General features: G+C 33.8%; 1 protein-coding gene across 1 annotated transcript; it reads left to right on the top strand.

Annotated features, from left to right (window-relative positions):
* Positions 1-670: 670 nt before the first annotated feature.
* Positions 671-17,897, top strand: LOC128211685 (galactocerebrosidase-like). Its single transcript, XM_052916700.1, has 18 exons — positions 671-817; positions 5,052-5,120; positions 5,475-5,538; positions 6,968-7,056; positions 7,953-8,120; positions 8,664-8,702; positions 8,909-9,048; positions 9,888-10,005; positions 10,354-10,391; positions 11,030-11,154; positions 11,407-11,546; positions 12,106-12,195; positions 13,342-13,431; positions 13,693-13,834; positions 14,284-14,458; positions 15,247-15,416; positions 16,076-16,155; positions 16,957-17,897. Exons 1-18 carry the CDS (start codon positions 689-691, stop codon positions 17,095-17,097), a joined length of 2,007 nt encoding a protein of 668 aa, XP_052772660.1. The 5' UTR covers positions 671-688; the 3' UTR covers positions 17,098-17,897.
* Positions 17,898-18,654: the final 757 nt, after the last annotated feature.

Raw genomic sequence — 18,654 nt, 5'->3', positions numbered from 1 at the left:
TCCTTTTGGGTTTGGGTTGTCCTCCCTCATTGCTCAAATTACTGCGTCACGACATTCGTGTTAATTTTTTTATCATGTCAGCGGGTATTTTAATTATGTTTAGTATTTTTGTCCCAGTTTCTGTAAAAACGTATCATGGAAACTTAGTTTAGAAATATATAATGGCTGGAAAGACAACAGGCTGTAAACGCTTGTGCTAGACATTTCCTTTTTGCCTCCTAATGAGTGTCCAACATAATGCAGAAAACGTGTCAAAAAGTTGTTCACAGCCCCAAGCTGCTTATTTGCTGGTGTAAAAACTAATTTGGAAATACACATGCTAAAGTTTCAGAATTGCCCGTACTATCCTTGACATTTCCATTTGTTGACGTCCTTTCACCCGACGGGGCCATGATCAGAAGAATGAAGTTGTTTTAGCACTTTTAGTTCAAATGATGCGATGCACGGGTAACTGGATTATTCAAAGTCTGTATTACAAGTCATTGTGTATAGCAATGTTTAGCCATAATCCACAACAAAGTGGTTTAACAGTTTCGGTTAGTTGAATAGTTGCCACTTATATTGGCTTCTGAAGTTCATACATCACCCAGCTCTTAAACTTTAAACAATGAAGTCAGCTACCGTTTTGCATGGGGACGCTTTGTTTAATTAATTGTGCTCAGTTGCGGAAGCTTCTGAACTATAAACAATGGAACTTATATTTTGTTTAATGCTAATTTCGTTGTGTCATCACTGCCAAGCATCGGAATATTATATTGATGATACTTCTGGTTTAGGGCGTACTTTTGATGGAATCGGGGGATTAAGCGGAGGGGGAGTATGGCCTATTATTTATTATATTCGTACCCAGGTCGTTCGTACCTACCCCTTAGGTATCTGATTCCCGCCATCACAGCATCGTCTTCTTCAATCGTTTGGTTTTGTATTGATCTATATATCCTTCGGACATACGCAGTAACATTTGCTTTCTTCTTTATCTATATTGTAATCTATATTATATGTATATAGTATATGTACATTGTATATTTTATTTCTACAGAATCATTTGATGCTTTAGTTGTATTTGTTTCTAATTTTATATCAATCTTCAAAAAAAAAAAAAATGAGCTTCAAGTGTTAACGCTTTAATTTTTTCCAATTTAATCATTTTAAAAATTTAGCCATAAAATATTGTGTTTACAGTAACTTGGTTTTTTTGGCATGGGATTTACAATTGAGAGTTGTGGTGTGCACAGGGAAACATATAAATGTCTAAATGAAATAAAGTTTCCCTGGTCACTCATTATTCTGGCTATTAAATGGTAAAGTATAAAACTTCCAGATTATACTTTTCTTAGCTTTTTTATGGCATACACAATTAATTTGATTATTCTCTGCTAAAAAATTGATTACTGATTATGTTTTGAGTCTGATTTTGCAACATTAATTAATTAATATGTATATATGAAACTGTCTTGTGAAACTTGCTAAATCTGTCAAATTCCATAATTGGGCAATTTTTGCCTTTTATCAAGCAATATCTAGAAATATATCTGTGCATTGCATTTTTGACAGACCTGGCATGTTTATCTTGTTGAAGTAGATTAAATTGATAGAAAGTAACATTGTATGTATTTCTTTAGACCTTGCGATCAAGGATAACCCGTGAAAGTGCAAGCACTTATTTCCAACGGGGTCCTTTGTTTTTGCTGAAGGGACAGCACGCTGAAGAGACAGTGGTGGGATACAAGGAAGTCCGGGTGCGAGACCCTAGCTCTTTTTCGAAGAGACCCCTTGGTTCTTTTACGTGCTCGGTGTAAAGCACCGATACACGGGGTACAACTTTCCTGGGTTAAACCAGTACTGAGTACACCACTTTTCCAAGCACTACCCTTTAAATGCCAAGCGCCAGGCAAGGGAGCTACTTGTACCAACTTTTAACGTCTTTTGGTATGACGCGGCCAGGGATCGAACCCACGACCTCCCGCTATGTAGGCGGACGCTTATCCACTAGGCCACGGAGACGGAAACATTTGATGCCTTGTTAAAAAAGAAAAGAAAAGGTTTTGACTCACACATGATAGATGCTTTATATGAAACATTCACAGAAACACTTTTAAACCCATACTTATACTGATTCTTCAAATCAAATTTGGAATTTTCTTTATACTATAGTTTTAATGGGGAAAAAGTGTATGATTTTGCATGGGGAATGGGCCTAATTTCGACCCTAAATTGGTCTGATTTTTTTATGGTGGCACTTGCTCTGAATTCTGAAAACTGGTGAATATTAAGTTTCGAAATTTTGCAAACTAGGGATTTCATCAAGCGCATTTTGAAATCATTTTTTCGTATACACATTAGTCGCAAAATGTCAGTCCCTATGTTAAATATAGAAAAACTGATACTAAAGACTAGTAAAAAATTTCATGTTGATAAAAAATATACCATTTATGAGTCATTTTCTAGGTTTGACAAATATGAATCGCTATATTTATGTCTATTTATGTAAAGCATTACTTAACACAGCTGCTGCATGTGCCATATTCAAATACCCAACGTGGGGCATATTGAAAACCATATAGATTATGATACTTCCCTGTGAAACCACAACTATATGATTTGCATAACTGGATATGTAAGCTTATAATTATTCTAATATAAACTAACACACAGGGGTTTGTTTCATTAAAGGGTCTTGCTCATTCATAACTTAGGCAATAATCTTAAATTAGTATAAACATCACAAATGGCAGAGTTTATTTTTTTCTCTCTAATTTGTGTTAATTTTTGTTACTTGTTTCAGGCTAAAGTTAAATCCTCACAAATGTTATTGTATGTACCCTGGTAGTAAAGAAATGAAACTATGACACGAAGATAACTTCAATTTACAATTAAAATCTTTATTGAAATGGGCCCCAGGATAACAGTTTGTATCTGATTCGATTGACATATTACAACTTTACAAGTTTAATATTAGGGTACATCAAAAAGTTCTGTTAAATACGAATTATCTAACATATCAGTGATTTATTTTGGAATTATTTTCACCGCCTGTTCCTTCCGAATTGGGAATTTTGTTCAACTTTGGGAAAAATACAAAAACTACATACTAAAATAATATAAAAGCAAATGTACATGGTTTTACTTTTTTTATGCATACATCACGCTGCAAAAGATGTAGTATTGTCAAGATTTTGTTTATTTTCTAATAAATGTATTGCCTTTTTTATTCATTCACAGGATCTGTATTCAATTAATTGGGAAAATATCATGAATTTTTGGGAAGAATGAACACTTTTTCGCTAGGGGAAACAGCCTTTAGAAGGCAGTAAATTGCACCAAAAAAATCACTGCATATATATAATTTCCCTATTTTACTCAAACCTCCATTGAAACATGTTTGTCAAGCCTTTTTCCACAAAACACAAAACCTTGGTAGAAATTGATGTAGTTTAGTTATGGAAAAGTTATTTAATTTTGAAGTTATGTATCTTTTATTCAGAGGGCAATATTATGTGTAATAAGATAAGAACTTTAGTCTTTAAATTGAGAAATCAAATTTCATTAGAGTGTCAATTCAATCATGTCTTTTAGGTGTTGTTTGGTATAAACGGACCTTTATATAAAAAAACAATTATGATGACGATTAATAAAAAAAATAAGTAACGATGTTTAATGCTGGTCAATATAAACAATTAAAGATGACGACCGTTATGGACAGCAAAAACTTTCTGTAAAGAAGATGGCGATAAAGGTTTTTATGCATTATAAATGCTTTTGAGTTAAGGAGTTCAGATAGGAGTGCATTTATTATTCTAACTAAGAATTTGGGTGTACTAAAATTGAAAGGACATTTTCCTGTCATTTGGCAATTCCATAGCCCGTTAAGAGAATAGGTGGTGTTATTTCTGGATAAAAAACAACGAAATGGAATCCTGCTAAAACTTCAATAAATTTCACTAGAATTTAAGGTTGTAGATACTTTTTCCTATGTCACAGTTTCAATAATGTGGTTTTGGGATAGCTTTATATTACTAGTAATGTAAAAATAAAGGCGTCAGTGTCTTAAACATATATATACCTTAAAGACAGAGTACTTGGCTAATTTTAAACAATGGTATTAGAAGGAATACAGAAATGATTCTTTAATGAACAGGGGGCATATTTTACGGAGTTACAACTAAATAATTTCAGGTATTCTGGTTTGCATGATCTTTACCATAAATAGAACTTTTTGAAGTATATATAACATCTATCATATATACTCATGACCAGTTTGCCACAACCATTAATTGTCATATAATGTTTCTGCATTGATAGTATGAAGTAGTATGAAGTAAATCTATTTCAACATAAGTTAAATGTTGATGGATGGTCACAGCCTTGGTGTCCTTGTTGACCTTGACATTGGCTGAGACGTTCACACATTGTGAAAAAAAAAATGTAAGCAGTGGAATTTTGTTGACTTGATCCCACGGGGACCGGCAAAAATACCTTAAGCCTCGGGAAATTAGAGTCAAGCAAAAATGCTTACATTCATAAGAAAGAAATCAGTCCTTAACATCCAGATGCCAATGAGGAAATGGAGCCCAGCGAGTTTGAGCCATGGGGTTTGAATGTACATGAAGCATTCATGACCTAATTCATCTGGCTTCAATAATTATGGAATAAATATGCCCATTGTTTATATATCAGAAAAGTGTTATTTCTGTGGCACTCTTTTTTTTAACATATTTTGAATTGTTTAACCTTTATGCATCAGTCAATTGTTACCATGGCCCCCCAGCCAAGCCCTGGTAAAATCCCTGCCCTGGGGGAACAAACTGCTGGTAAAATCCCCGCAAAGACAAATTCACGGCATTCATCCGGCACTGTGGGGCCACCTGAAAGGTAAAAACATGGCCCATTTTCCCGGCTATCCCCTGTATACCCCTGGGATGGGGGATTTACAATTGACTGGTGCATTACCTATGGATTTAGATAATATGAGGAATTTATTTTTAAACAATTCTACTGGATAAAATAAATTTTAAATGTGAAAATAACGATGTTTTTCTTCTATTTTAAAGGCTACCTCCAAGTTGCTGGTCAACTATCCAGAACCACAAAGGACGCAGATACTTGATTTCCTGTTCAAGGTACTGCAGAACAATTGCTAACCATTGGTAGATTAAGATTAATTACATGCTGTCAGATTTGTTTAGCCATGGCCCATGGTTTATTATAAATCAGTGATTTTCAAAAATTTAGATTTTTTAGGGTTGGGTGTAGGGGTTGAGGGGGGATTTATCCAATGTCTGTATTGGAAGATAACTTCAAAGAATTTTTAGACAATTTTTTTGTTTGAGAAACAGCCTTTAGTGAATTTAGTATAATGCACCAAGAAATATCACAAAAAAAACACAGTGAAATAAAAAATGAATTATATTCTATTTAGATTTAATGATATATATACCCGGTAGTTGGTATTTTTTCATGGTTTTGTCTTACAGCCAAATTTTGGAGCATCACTGCAGATACTGAAGGTGGAAATAGGTGGTGATGGCCAAAGTACAGGTAATGCATTTGAGAATCATCATTGTTGTTGTGGTTCGCACCATTGTCATACCTTTACCTCCATCATCATCATCATCATCATCATCATCATCAACATCATCATCATCATCATCATCATCATCATCATCAAACGCAGCATTTTTATCTAGCTCTTCTCATGTACATACAATGTAGTTGCAGTAAAAACACAAATTTATGATATACATAACTAGATGTTCTGTTAAAGATTAATATTTTGATTAAAAATCAACCATGGAAACTGAATGTACTACATACAGACATTTTCATTTACTATGAATAATTTACCATTCTATATGTAAATAACCATTTTACAGTTGATGGCTTTCCTTTATGTGACATGGTATGAATAATTTAGCCAAGCCATAGTAATTGCTTCTGAACTTTACTTAAGCATTATGAAGTATATTATTGATAGGGTTTTTAAATGTATGCATAGAATATTTGCAGTTCTAGTTAACGTGTCCATTTAATGTTAAGTCAACTTTTCAGAAGCAAGCTAAACAATGACTTCTATAATTATAAACTGATGAACTAAATGTAAAATTCTTCTATAATTTAGTTAAATCCATATATAGATTAAAAGTTTAAAACCAATGTTTCCCAAGAAATTCCATATTTGAATGCTTTTATTATTGGTTTTTAATCATTTTAATATGATGTAATAAATATTAATTTTTCAATGTGAGTTTTTAATAGAGGTAAATTTAGATTCTAAAAATGGTTAAAGCTTTAGTAAGCACTTAACGTATAATAAACCTCTAAATTTGTTATTAGCTTTCTGTTTTTTGTTTGTTATGAAAATGCTATAAAACAGCAGTCAGGTATAATCAGAATTAATTATTTTCTATATCCTTGCCATGCCTTTTTCAGTAAGTGTTTTAAGTTGTGCCGATAAAACGAGTCATGACATATTCTGATTTTAGATAAAAACAAATTGAAATATTGTCTTAGCCTTGTTGTTGCTACTGGCGTTGTTTTCATCATGCAATGCCAAAATACTATGATGTCCATAAGTCCATAATGTGAAAACCTTTAAAGATATTGACATGAATCCTGAAACTTGGTACAGTCAAGCTCCTTTGGCTTGAACTCTCAGGGTCAGGTAAAATATCTTGAACCTCGGGATATTCGAGCCAAGCATTAATAATAACATTCATTAGAAACAAAATCGGTTTGTAACATTCAGTTCAAGCCTACAAGGAAGTCGACCCAAACGAATTCGAGCCTACGGGGTTTGACTGAACAGATATTAACAATGACAATACACATGTGAACAGCAAATTCCAAAATAATGTTTCATTGATTGTTAAGTTATGCCCCTTCATAGACTTCAAAAAACAGCAACAAAAATTGGAAGGCATTTGCTTAAGGAATTCTAATAAGTGGTTTCTATCTGATTATTTCATAGATGGCACAGAGGCCTCCCACATGCACTCGAGTGATGATGAGAACTATCAGCGTGGGTATGAGTGGTGGCTAATGGTGGAGGCTAAAAAGGTAATACATACTGTTGCCATGGCTGTCAGTTGTTAATTTGAAGCCATGTGTCATGTATTTAATAATCTATGTTTAACACTAGCAATTGCAATTTTCATGAACCAATAATTATTTTTGGGTCAAAACTAACATAGTTGCTACAGATTTTGACACTGCCTCTTATCTATGGTATAAGTTTTTTTTGCGTAATTGTTCTTCTTTCTGTTTGCCTCCATCCTATACACAATAATATACAGTACTGTAGCTACATACATTAATGGGAACTTAGATATATACATTAAAGGGAATAGACACCAGATGCTGCCAAAATCAGCAAATACATTATTTACACAAAACAAGCCTAGAATGATGAATACGAACTAGTATGAGGCCCGATAATACTTCAATTTACAAGATTAAAAGAATATTTTGTTGCTGTCTCTGTTGAGTTTCCCCTTTTGAAAATAGTGCAAAATGGTCACCCAGTTTATAGTGTGATAAGTACCGGTACATATACATGTACATATACCAACGCTATTTTGTAAATTTTGAATTGGAAAAATATGCAAATACTATGAAAGATACATGTGTCGTAAGCAATGTGATCCACGAGTTAGAAAGATTCAATGCATTGTACACAATGATATCAATTTTATGTAAGTTTTTGACAATTTTCTTTGTTTCTTGCCATTATATCATCTGGTGTCTAGTCTCTTTAATGTAGGTCCATGAAAATACTTTAAAGGCCATGAATAACCAGAAAAAGTATGTTTTAGTAGTTGTCAAAATAAACATGAGCCCTGAAAACCCTGCATTGCAAAAATGCTTTTGGGGCTTCTTTAAATTCTCAAATTTATATATAGAACATGCATCCGATTGGATTCACAATAATTCTAATTTGTCTTTATCATATTCAGAGGAATCCAGACATAAAGATTTATGGTCTCCCCTGGGCATTTCCCGGCTGGCTGAACAAGAAGGGTCAGAGCAATCCATACACCTACCCTGATGTGACAGCTGGCTATATCATTAGCTGGATTAAGGGTGCAAGCAAATACTATAACATCACTGTCGACTATGTTGGGGTTAGTAGCTAAAGACATGACAACTGAGTCAAGAATCACTTCAGTTGTCATAATGCATCATTAGGTTAAAAGGGTAAATCGTTAATATACTGGTTGATAATTTAAGATAGACTGTTACAATTGTACATAATAGAAATCCTGTCTTTGATCTTGTCTACATAATAACAAAAGAGTTATTTGACCTTAGGATCATGAAACATCAGTTGGAGGTTGAACTTGTTCAATTAATGGCCCATAAAGTTTTAGGGTCAGTAGGGATAATGTCAAGGTTGCAGCAAACATGTTTATGATACCTTTTTATGCACAAAACTCCTAGAAAGGTTTTACCTAGGACCAGTTAAACAGCACTAGATGGTTGCTTTTAACCAATACATGACCCATATTAATTGTAGGTTAAAAGGACAAAGGTCAAGGTCAAAGCCAATGTTTTTTGAAAAACCAAACAATAATGGTTTGACCACTTTTAGTTTTGATGTTGAAGTTGTTTTATGTCTGAAACTTGTCTCAATCTTGTTGTTTTTATGATGTTTTTATGAATTCCAGATTTGGAATGAGAAATATTATGACAAGAATTATATAAAGGTGAGTTTTCTATGACAAGTGTATTTGATAAAGAATGAGGCTGGCAATGGAAATGAACCGGGAAGTTACCATAAGAAAAAAAAACTTTTGCAAAAAGGAAATATTATAAGCTGTTACATGGAAACCATTCAAGATATTTACATGAAACTTGGTACATTTATCATTATGTTATTTAATAATAATAAGGTAATTATCTCCCCTGACAGACTCTTCGTGCCAAGTTAGACAAGAGCGGGTTAACACATGTGAGGATTGTGGCCCCTGATGCCCCCATGGTCAATGACTGGAAGATTTGTGTGGACATTCTTAAAGACCCAGTATTTGCTGAGGCTGTGGATATTGTTGGGTAAGGAGCAGAAACTAAACTAAACACAAGCCCGAGGCAAGTTTGGATATGTAAAATGATTTGGGTTTTTATAATTAAGCACTGTTATGTGCTTGTGGGTTAAATTTGCATTATTATACAAACAAATAGTACTTTGGCTTGTTCAAGAACATCTTAATTTATGATCAAGAAGTGCTATTTTGCACCTGCGTTACAAGTTAGTGTTCTATTACCGGTAGATTGATTTCATTTATCGAGGGTTCTGTTTTGGAAAACGCTTGCAGGCTTCTGAGTTTATTATGTCACTATTTAAAACTTTGTTTACAAATATTATTTTGTATGTTAAAGCGAGCCTATGACCATGGCATATCAAATATCATAATTGCTTGCAGAAATGGTCAAAAAGCAAAAAGGACCTAGCAAACAAATTTAAAATTCACTGATGAGGTTGTTTGTTGGAGCTTCACCATGGGTATGCCCTTGTAACCCATAAAAAGGGCATTAAGAACTGGGGGCTGTTTCATTAAAGAATTTTAGTCCTTCGATTATCTTAAATCTGTATAAATGGCGATACCTCCATTGTTTACTATGACTTACCATTTATTTACAATACTGGCTACAATTCTATCTCAGTAATATGAAGAAAGATAATGAAACAATGACACTACATGTATGATAAATCAAATTTATCACTTATGTTGACTAAGATCTATTTTGAACAGCCCCTGATTCCCACTCAGGAAATGAACCCATGAGGGATTTATAACAGTCAAGTGTTGTCGTTAGTGAGCTAAAAACAAATAAATTAATTTAAATTGTGTAACTCACATGCTTTAAACATGTCTGTTTTTGTTGTGTAGTTGCCACTACCCAGGAACACTCACATCAGAGGTAGCGTTACAGACAGGCAAGCCCCTGTGGTCTTCAGAAGATTACAGTTCCTTTAATGATCTGACAGGGGGAGGATGCTGGGCTAGGGTAAGGCTGATTTTCTTCAGGGATGTTTAGCTATCTTAATGTATTTGTCCCTGTTAGATGTCTGATAATATCTCAATTGTCCACATCACTGTCACATTTGTTTCCTGTTTGTGGATATTTTTTGGACAACTTGTTAACAGCAGAGTCTTCAAGCTTGGTACTCACATTTGTCATGGTCAGTAGATGACCCCTATCAATTTTTCGGGGTCAGTAGGTTGAAGGTCAAGGTCATCAAACTGACATGCTATCAAAATGCCTTCAAGGTCAAGGTCACACATAAATATGAGTCATTGGTTACTTTTTGGGTTGTCTTTGTAACTTTAATGAGATTATTTTGTTTTCTTTCAGATATTGAACCAGAATTATGTCAACGGCAATATTACATCGTAAGTTCTCAAGAGGCCTTAATAAGTTTTATGACCATATAATACTTTGATGGGCAATTGCAATGTATAAATCATAATATTATGATGTTAATTATGATATAGCTATGGACATTGTGGTAACTTACACTTCAGTGAGCTATGAGGTTGAAAATACTTGTTCTTTCATTTCAAGTACTTGACAGTAAACTCAGGTGGTTTTGATAAGATATTTATCAAATTTGTCCTCCATCTTAAGTGTAAAAATCTTTTCCTTTAAACTTGTTATAAAAGGATTTAATACTTTTTTCTAAATTCTTGCTGTATGAATCGAGGAAGGTGGGTGAGCAAATTTCAAAAAATCTTAAAAATGCAATCAATGCATTTACTTACATTTCCCAACTATTACAATTTAGTGAAATCTTCTTCTGCTGAGAAAGCTATTAAAGTTATCGACAATGTACTGTTGTATAAAAGAAAAGCTGATGATTGTAATGTTGTATACCATTGGTTAACTGACATCATGCTAATCCAATCAGAGCACAATATTAAAATAAACAATGATGTCATAACCCATTGATGTTTGCACAATATGAACAACAAGTTTTATTAATATAATATACTAGTCAACTGTAAATATTTCTTGTTTTGAAACTGTAAAGGACAATATCCTGGAATTTGATTGCGGCATACTACGACAGTCTGCCGTACACAAGAGATGGACTGATGACAGCTATGAGTCCTTGGAGTGGTCATTACGTCGTCAGTAGTCCAATTTGGATGACAGGTACTTGAACTGTTACATGAGGTGTAGAAAAAAAAAACATTTTTGTTTTTTATTAATCTAGCAATAATTGACTGGCTTGTCCAATTATTTCCAGTGATCAATTATGATTTTTTGGCTGATTTTCAATCTGGTTCAATGAATTGTGGAAAGAGAGTTTGTTTTTATTGATCGTTAATTGTACTTGCTTTTCTGATTATTCCTGATGATTATTAATTTTTTTTAGCCAATTTCCCTTATATTTGTATATTCCAGCACATACTACGCAGTTCACAAAGATTGGCTGGTCTTATCTTCACCATGGCAAAGGGGCGGGACATCTTGACCTTGGGGGCAGCTACGTGACCTTGACCAGCCAAGATAGGAAACAGCTTACCATTGTCATGGAAACCATGGTTTGTTCATCTAGTTTTCATCTCTTTTCCTATACATTTCATATACAAAATGTACTTACCTACTGCAAAGTTTCTACAAAAATAATATTTTTGTCAGAGATTCAATGTCCAATCTCTGTCTGAGTTAATGTTTCTTCGTGATAACTGAAAAAAGTGGTGCTATTTTTAGACCTGGAATAACCCTGGGAAAACCCCAAACCAATGACATAAAAGATACATTTTGCTTTTAAGAAAGCTTTATTATGTTGTGGACCAATGAGAAGCTGTCTAATTATAGGTCATTAGGTCATATAATAATTGATGTTATTTGTTTCTGTATCTTGAAAAAATTAATGCAAAATTCTAACATCATAAATTGATAGATGTAGAGCAAGTAAATATATGGATATCGGCATCATCATCAGGACACCAGTACTTGGTTCTTCCCAGGAATTGGACACAAAGTTATTTATATACCGGTACTTATAATATAAGTGTCTTCGCAATTATGTAAATTATAAAATAAAGAAACAATCATTGTTAACTTTATTAAGATGGGAATTTTGTATTTACCTTTCAGACCCATGATCACTCCACGTGTGTTCGCCCAAAACTGCCTGAATACAACGTCACCAAGCAGGATGTTACCTTTGTACTGAAGGGATCTTTTGTAAGGATATCTTTCAATTCTCTTTTTTTAAATGGTGCTACATGGTTTCCACAGAAAACGACTAAAAAAAGGTCTGAAATTCTAAATTGGCTTTAAAGAAAAAACAAGTTCATTAACATTTATGTCTTGGACCTGGTTTATAGGTCTGTGGTTATATAAATATTGTAGCTTATAAGGTAACATAATTATTCCCCAACAAACAAAAGTTGAAGGTGGCTATATTGAAAGTGTTGGTTGGTTGGTTGGGGTTGGTTGGTTGAGGTTGGGTTGGTTGGTTGGGGTTGGTTGGTTGGTTGGGTTGGTTGGTTGGTTGGTTGTTGGGTTGGTCGATTACACAGTCTGTTACAAAAAGTTTGTTGAGCGAAATTTATGCTTGCACAGTTTTTAATGGATTGTTTTCAATCTTTGTATAATCACCATGACTTTTTGTAATGCTTAATATATTTTTGTGAGTAACTATCAATTTGTTCAAGAGTTATGTGCCCTTAATCTAATTTTCACTTCTTGGCTATATAGCGGTTTGAGGACCAAAGATCTTCTACAGTTTTAGAGCATGGTTCTGAAACCTTATACACAGGATCCTCTGTAAGTCTTCTCATGCCTAACATCTATATTTTTCCACAGTTGCAGCAGTCATTCAAGAGTTATGTGCATGTGTTCACAAAATCACTGGCATCATGGTACTTGGAGAGCAAAATATTTCTATGGTTTTAAGACAGATTGTACCTAGTTTGGTACACTGTTATCATGAAGTGTACTAGTACCTGGCTCCAATTTCTTGAAACTTCTAAGTCTCTTTTAACATGATTAAGCTAAGCTCTTTATTTTTGTTTTTTCTATAATTTGTGTAATATATACTTCTATATAAGACATTAATAGACTTTAAATAGAAATTCTCTTTATGAAAATCACGATAAACCATTTTTTATTTATCAAAATTAAATCTAAGTATGTATTTTGGCTACTAGTAATTGAAATAAGTTTCTTAAGACTGTTGAGCTTAAGAATTTTCGTGAAATTTAGGCCTGGTGAATATATGTTGATTCATGAGTAACATGTCCATGTCAAAGCAGCGTGTGGGCGTAGTCATCTCTTTAGTGATAGCTCTATTTATTTAAATTAATTTGAAAACTTGTTGTACTGTAGGTTGGCATAAGGACCATGCAGATGTGGAGATCACAGTTTGTGGCAGGGACAGACAACTCTGTGTTCTTCAGGAGGGAGGCTGATGTTCAGGTGCTTATCAACATAGTTGGATAGTCTCAAAAAATGAAAAGTTTCTTTTTCCGCCCTTCAAGCAAGTGCAATGTTTTTAATTTGAAATCAGTTCATATCTTTAAATTAATATTTCAATAATGCCTTAATGTCTACATAAATGTGTAATATCTTTATTTTACACTTTGGCATAATCTCTTTGAAATATATCTCTATTCATAATATCTGGTTTAACAAGTTGTGCTTATTATATAAAACATTACATGTTTTTCTGTTTCATAGGTTGTTAATGGTAGGGTCAAGCTTTCACTAAACCCAGATGAAGTGGTAACCTTGACAACAGTAACCACTGGCAACCATGGAAACTATCCAGCCCCACCCCCTTCAAAGGATTTTCCATTGCCTTACACAGAGGACTTTGAACGTGATTCCAATATACTATATATATTTCTTTTTAACTGCAGAAATAACATTTTGAGATACTTTCATTAGCTTTTATTGTTGAATCTGAAAATCTTATTTAATAAATCTCGATAGTTAGACTGACCCGTATCGATCAAGCTGAAAGATTCATCCAGCTGGTTGATTGGTGCAGCTGGTTGATTGCTCCAGCTGATTGATTGATTGATCCAGCTGATTAATTAATCAAGCTGATTGATTGATTAATCCAGCTGGTTAATTGATCCAGCTGATTCGTCATTAATATCTTCAATTTATTTTATTTTTGTTAATTTTCAATATTCTTTAGCTATGCCCCCAAACTGCTTACAGTATGCAGAGTTATAAACATATAATTATGTCATTGAAAACTGAATCAAAATTGCTAGACATATTGCCCATATGTTAAATTTCTGTAACATGTCAAATTTACAGGATATAATGAGAATGAGGAGCCATACAATTTTGCCCAGCAGACAGGGTCATTTGAGGTTGTTATGGCTGGTTCCCATGGCAACGTGATGAGACAGATGGTTACACAAACACCGATATACTGGTGCTCGGCTGAGAAGTTAGATATGGCCGTAAACTTCATTGGGAGTCAAAATTGGTAAACCTCTCTCACAGCTGCATGTTACTACAGGCCCCAAATTTTCGAAACTTCTTAAGCTTAACAGGCTTAAGTCGCTTATTTCAATTAGCCATAATACATACTGAAAATGGATTTTGATAAATGAGAAATGGTTTATCCTGATAATCATACAGATTATTCCTACATAATTTCTAAAAATTCTTGAAGAAGTAAATATAACACATTTTATAGAACAACAAAAATAGTGAGATTAGCTTAATCCTGTTATAAGGGACTTAGGAAGTTTCGAGAAATTGGGGCCAGATCATGTTATTTGTTTTCATGTCAATAGAAAATGGTACTTAAAAGTTTGAAGAAAATATCAGTGTTAAAAAGCCCCTGGTTTTGTTTAATTAACCATGTCTGTTTTTGGAAAGAAATAAACGTTGAGGTATTGTCTTAGCCTTCGTGTCATAGTTGTCATGCAAACACCTTAAGCTAATGACTTTTACACAAAGAACGTTTCAACTATTTCAATGAAACTTTATACACATGCTACCATGAATAAAATTCCAGCAAGGCCCATATATTTGGCTTGCATAAGTGTTAAAATGGGTATCTTTTTCAACTTTAAAACAAAAGGCGAGCATTGTCATTGCTTCTGTTGAGTTCTTTGTCACTCAGCATTTGGAACTTATTGCTGCAATATAGTTATATGCTGCAGGTTTAAAAATTGTTAATCTTATATAGGGACACATGTTTATTTGCCTGCTATTTCGTCTCTAAAACATCCTCTATTATTAAACTTTCAACTTTACACTTTCCAGGTCAAATATCTACGTGCAGACTGATGCCCGGTTGGTCAGCAACCATTCGGCGGACGGGTATTTCATAGCCGCCCGTATAAACCAGGGTGGATGCTGGCTTGGGGCTTCTAAAGGGGTCTTCTTCCATGTATATCCTCAGAAACAAAAGTTCCTCGTCAGCCAGTATATAGGTAATGTCACATGTGTCTGTCACATGACTTGGACACTAAAATATGGCCCTTAAGTCCTTTGATATTGTTTAGATAGTATTAATAAATAAATTCAGTGAAAAAAAATAATCTGTATATATAAATATGATATGCCAACGCGTGACTTATGTCCAACTCATAAGCTATCTCATCACATGTGTATCGTTAAGCAGTTCTTCTTCATTTTCAACATTTTCATTATTTGTCGCAGACAAAGTCCTTCTGCACAGGTGCTTGTTGCCAATGGTAATTCACCCGTTGTAAAATTAATGTTCATTTTCATGTATTTCCTTTTCGATTTATATTGTATAATTTGTATTAATTGTGGTACTGCTTATTTAGGAGTAAAAGTGCATCTTTAACATATGAGAAGCATGTAAACATTAAGAAAAAAAAACATCATAAAAGGGTGAGAGTGGTCTAGTGGCTGAGGTGTCCGCTTTTCACCCAAGAGGATGTTGGTTCAATCTCCAAAATTGTACTTTCAAATAGTCTCTCATAAAGGACATCAGTGATTCATATCTGTTTTCAGCTGTGTCTTCAGTTGCACTCAAATAAATTACTAGTAAAAACAAATGTTAATAATTTCTTTTATAAAATCAATACAACTATTTCAAACGTCTTTAATCTCATCTTTTCAGATAAGATGACAGTGTTAGTAGAGGGGTATACTGGACCAATAGAAGCACTGGGATGGAACACGCTTAGACTCATGGTGAATGTAAGTGATGACAGTTTTGGTCGGTATTCATAAATCCTCTTAAGTGATTTGCTTATGGCTATTCCATTTATACATATAACTCCCAGGGGGAAGGCACAATTTTGCCAACCCCATAGAGAAGCAAATTTACTGTTTGGGGTCCAAATTAGCGAAAAAAGACACCCACGAATATACTATTTTAATAGTTGCCTTCCCCCCTGTGGTTTTGTTTTTCTGGAGTGGCCCTTACTTTGTCATTTTCCTGAGTTTGATATCTCAATGGCCAAGTGAGTTATAACTAATATATTTTATAGTAATTTACGACATGATTTGCTTGAAATTTATCAGAAGTGTTTAAATGTTTTTAAATTAAGAGGCCTTTAGAAGCTGAGTTTGAATAGTTTTACAACTTTTTGGGACAAAATAGTTTTAAGATACTTCAAAAAAGCATTACATAACCATCTAAAAAACATGAAAAAATAATCCTATTTCCATGTCTATTTTTATTAATTCCCAGCAAAAAAAATAGGGATGTCTTAAAAATGTCTGGTTTGTTTGTCCGCAGCGACATGTAACACTTTAGTTTCCATTCAGTAACTTTTAAATGACATGCTTTGTAGTCTTCAAACTTGGTACGCACATTGGCCAAGGTCAATCGATGACCCTTCAGTCCATGATACCTATAGATTTTAGGGTCAGTAGGTCAAAAGTCAAGATGACATTTCGAAGTAAAATGATGAGCGCTCCTGATATGCGACACATTCAATAAGTGGTATTGCAGGAATAAAAGTCATGTCTTTTAAATTGTACATGTATTTTCAGGGCAACATTGCAACAGGAGGAATAAACAACAACTCTTTGTTTAGTGTCACAATACCTACCAAGAATACTCATGGATTTGTGGGGCTTGGAACTAGCTCCTGGGGATATGCAGACTTTGACAATGTTCATATCGAAGGCTGAAAGTTTCTTCAGATAAGAAAAGGAATGATTTTATCAAACATAAATGTAGCTATTTATATATGGGCAACATGTTTACTTAATTGTTGTGTTGACTGCAAACCAATAGAAGACATTACTAAACTACTGTGTCTCAGGCGTTTTCGTTACATTTCAGTTTTCAATAGATAAATTTTCAACAATTTGTTGTTGTCTTCAAACTTGGTATGCAAATTGGTCATGTTCAGTAGATGACCTCTGTCGATTTTGGGGTCAGTAGGTCAAAGGTCAAGTTGACCTTTAGTTGAAAAATGATAGGTGCTCCTTAATGGCAACACATCTGTTTACGGAATTCTAGTTTTAACGGAAGTATAGTTTAAAGTTCAAATTTTGAGAGGTAGTAGAATTATTTTTTTTAAATGGGGCTTATTTCTTAATAAAATATGTTTTCATTGACCTGTTTTATGCATATGCATGGTTACCATGGTAGTGAACAAAATAAGAAGGATATTTAGTCATTTTCAGGTGTATATACCAATAAAGGTGTTGGTATTCTTAAAGTCTTTATCTTAAAGTCTTTATCTTGGAAAGAATATTAATAAATATCATTGCAAGTGATTCTCTAACTTTATGATACTCACTTTTGTTTTGGTATTTTCTTTTATATTTGTACATTCCACATATCTATTTTATTTTTGTTATTTTTTTTTCTGTTTACATACATATTTTTATATATAATTTTACACATATATTAAGCATAAATGATATTCCATGCTTGATATTAGAACATTTTAAGAGGGAAGAAATCCATAAATAAATTTGGTAAAAAATAACATATCTCAGTTTCTTATATGCCAATGACATGTGAATACAAATTGTATTATCAACAGGTAAGCAGACGACCTTTGGTTTGAAGTTGGTGAGTTCAAGGTCAGCAACAAAATTTCATGTGAAGATTTTAAATTGGTATTAAGTTATGGCCAAGATGAAATTTTTTGCATGACTTTTCAAACAATCAAGAGACAATAACTTGAAAATTATTAAAGCCTGAGTTATTGACCTTGATGTAAGTGTGTATATCACGCCTTCCAACATAAATGACGCAACGCCATTGGTCCAGGACTGGTCACGCAGTGACCCCATATTTTTCCATATTGGGTCACCAAATATCGTACCCAAATGACATACATTTTCCGATTTCGATAAATAAATGAAACATTTAACCAGGTTGTTGACGTGATATACGTTACGGGGTTATGGGATATATGGGGCGAAAGGAAACCGTATTGGGGTTCTCTCCCGATATGGTTTCCTGTGCCCCATATGTCCCATACCGGGTCATATACTATCCCCGTAACTTACAATATTGTCCTTGGCAACTTGTTTTTGTTAAGTTTCATTTGAATACCTGGTATCTTAATCATTTTTGCGTTATTGTTTTTGTTTAATTTTAAAAGGTCTGCCTCGCCCTATAATGGCTGCATTATGTCTTGACCCCATCATGTCCCCAAGTGTAACTGAAACATAAGTTTGAGGCCAAAGAGGAAGTTTTACATGCACCTAATTGTGGGATTACCAATT

This window comes from Mya arenaria, chromosome 12 (assembly GCF_026914265.1).
Source record: "Mya arenaria isolate MELC-2E11 chromosome 12, ASM2691426v1".
NCBI lineage: Eukaryota > Metazoa > Mollusca > Bivalvia > Myida > Myidae > Mya > Mya arenaria.
This window is presented reverse-complemented; position numbering and strand designations above follow the sequence as displayed.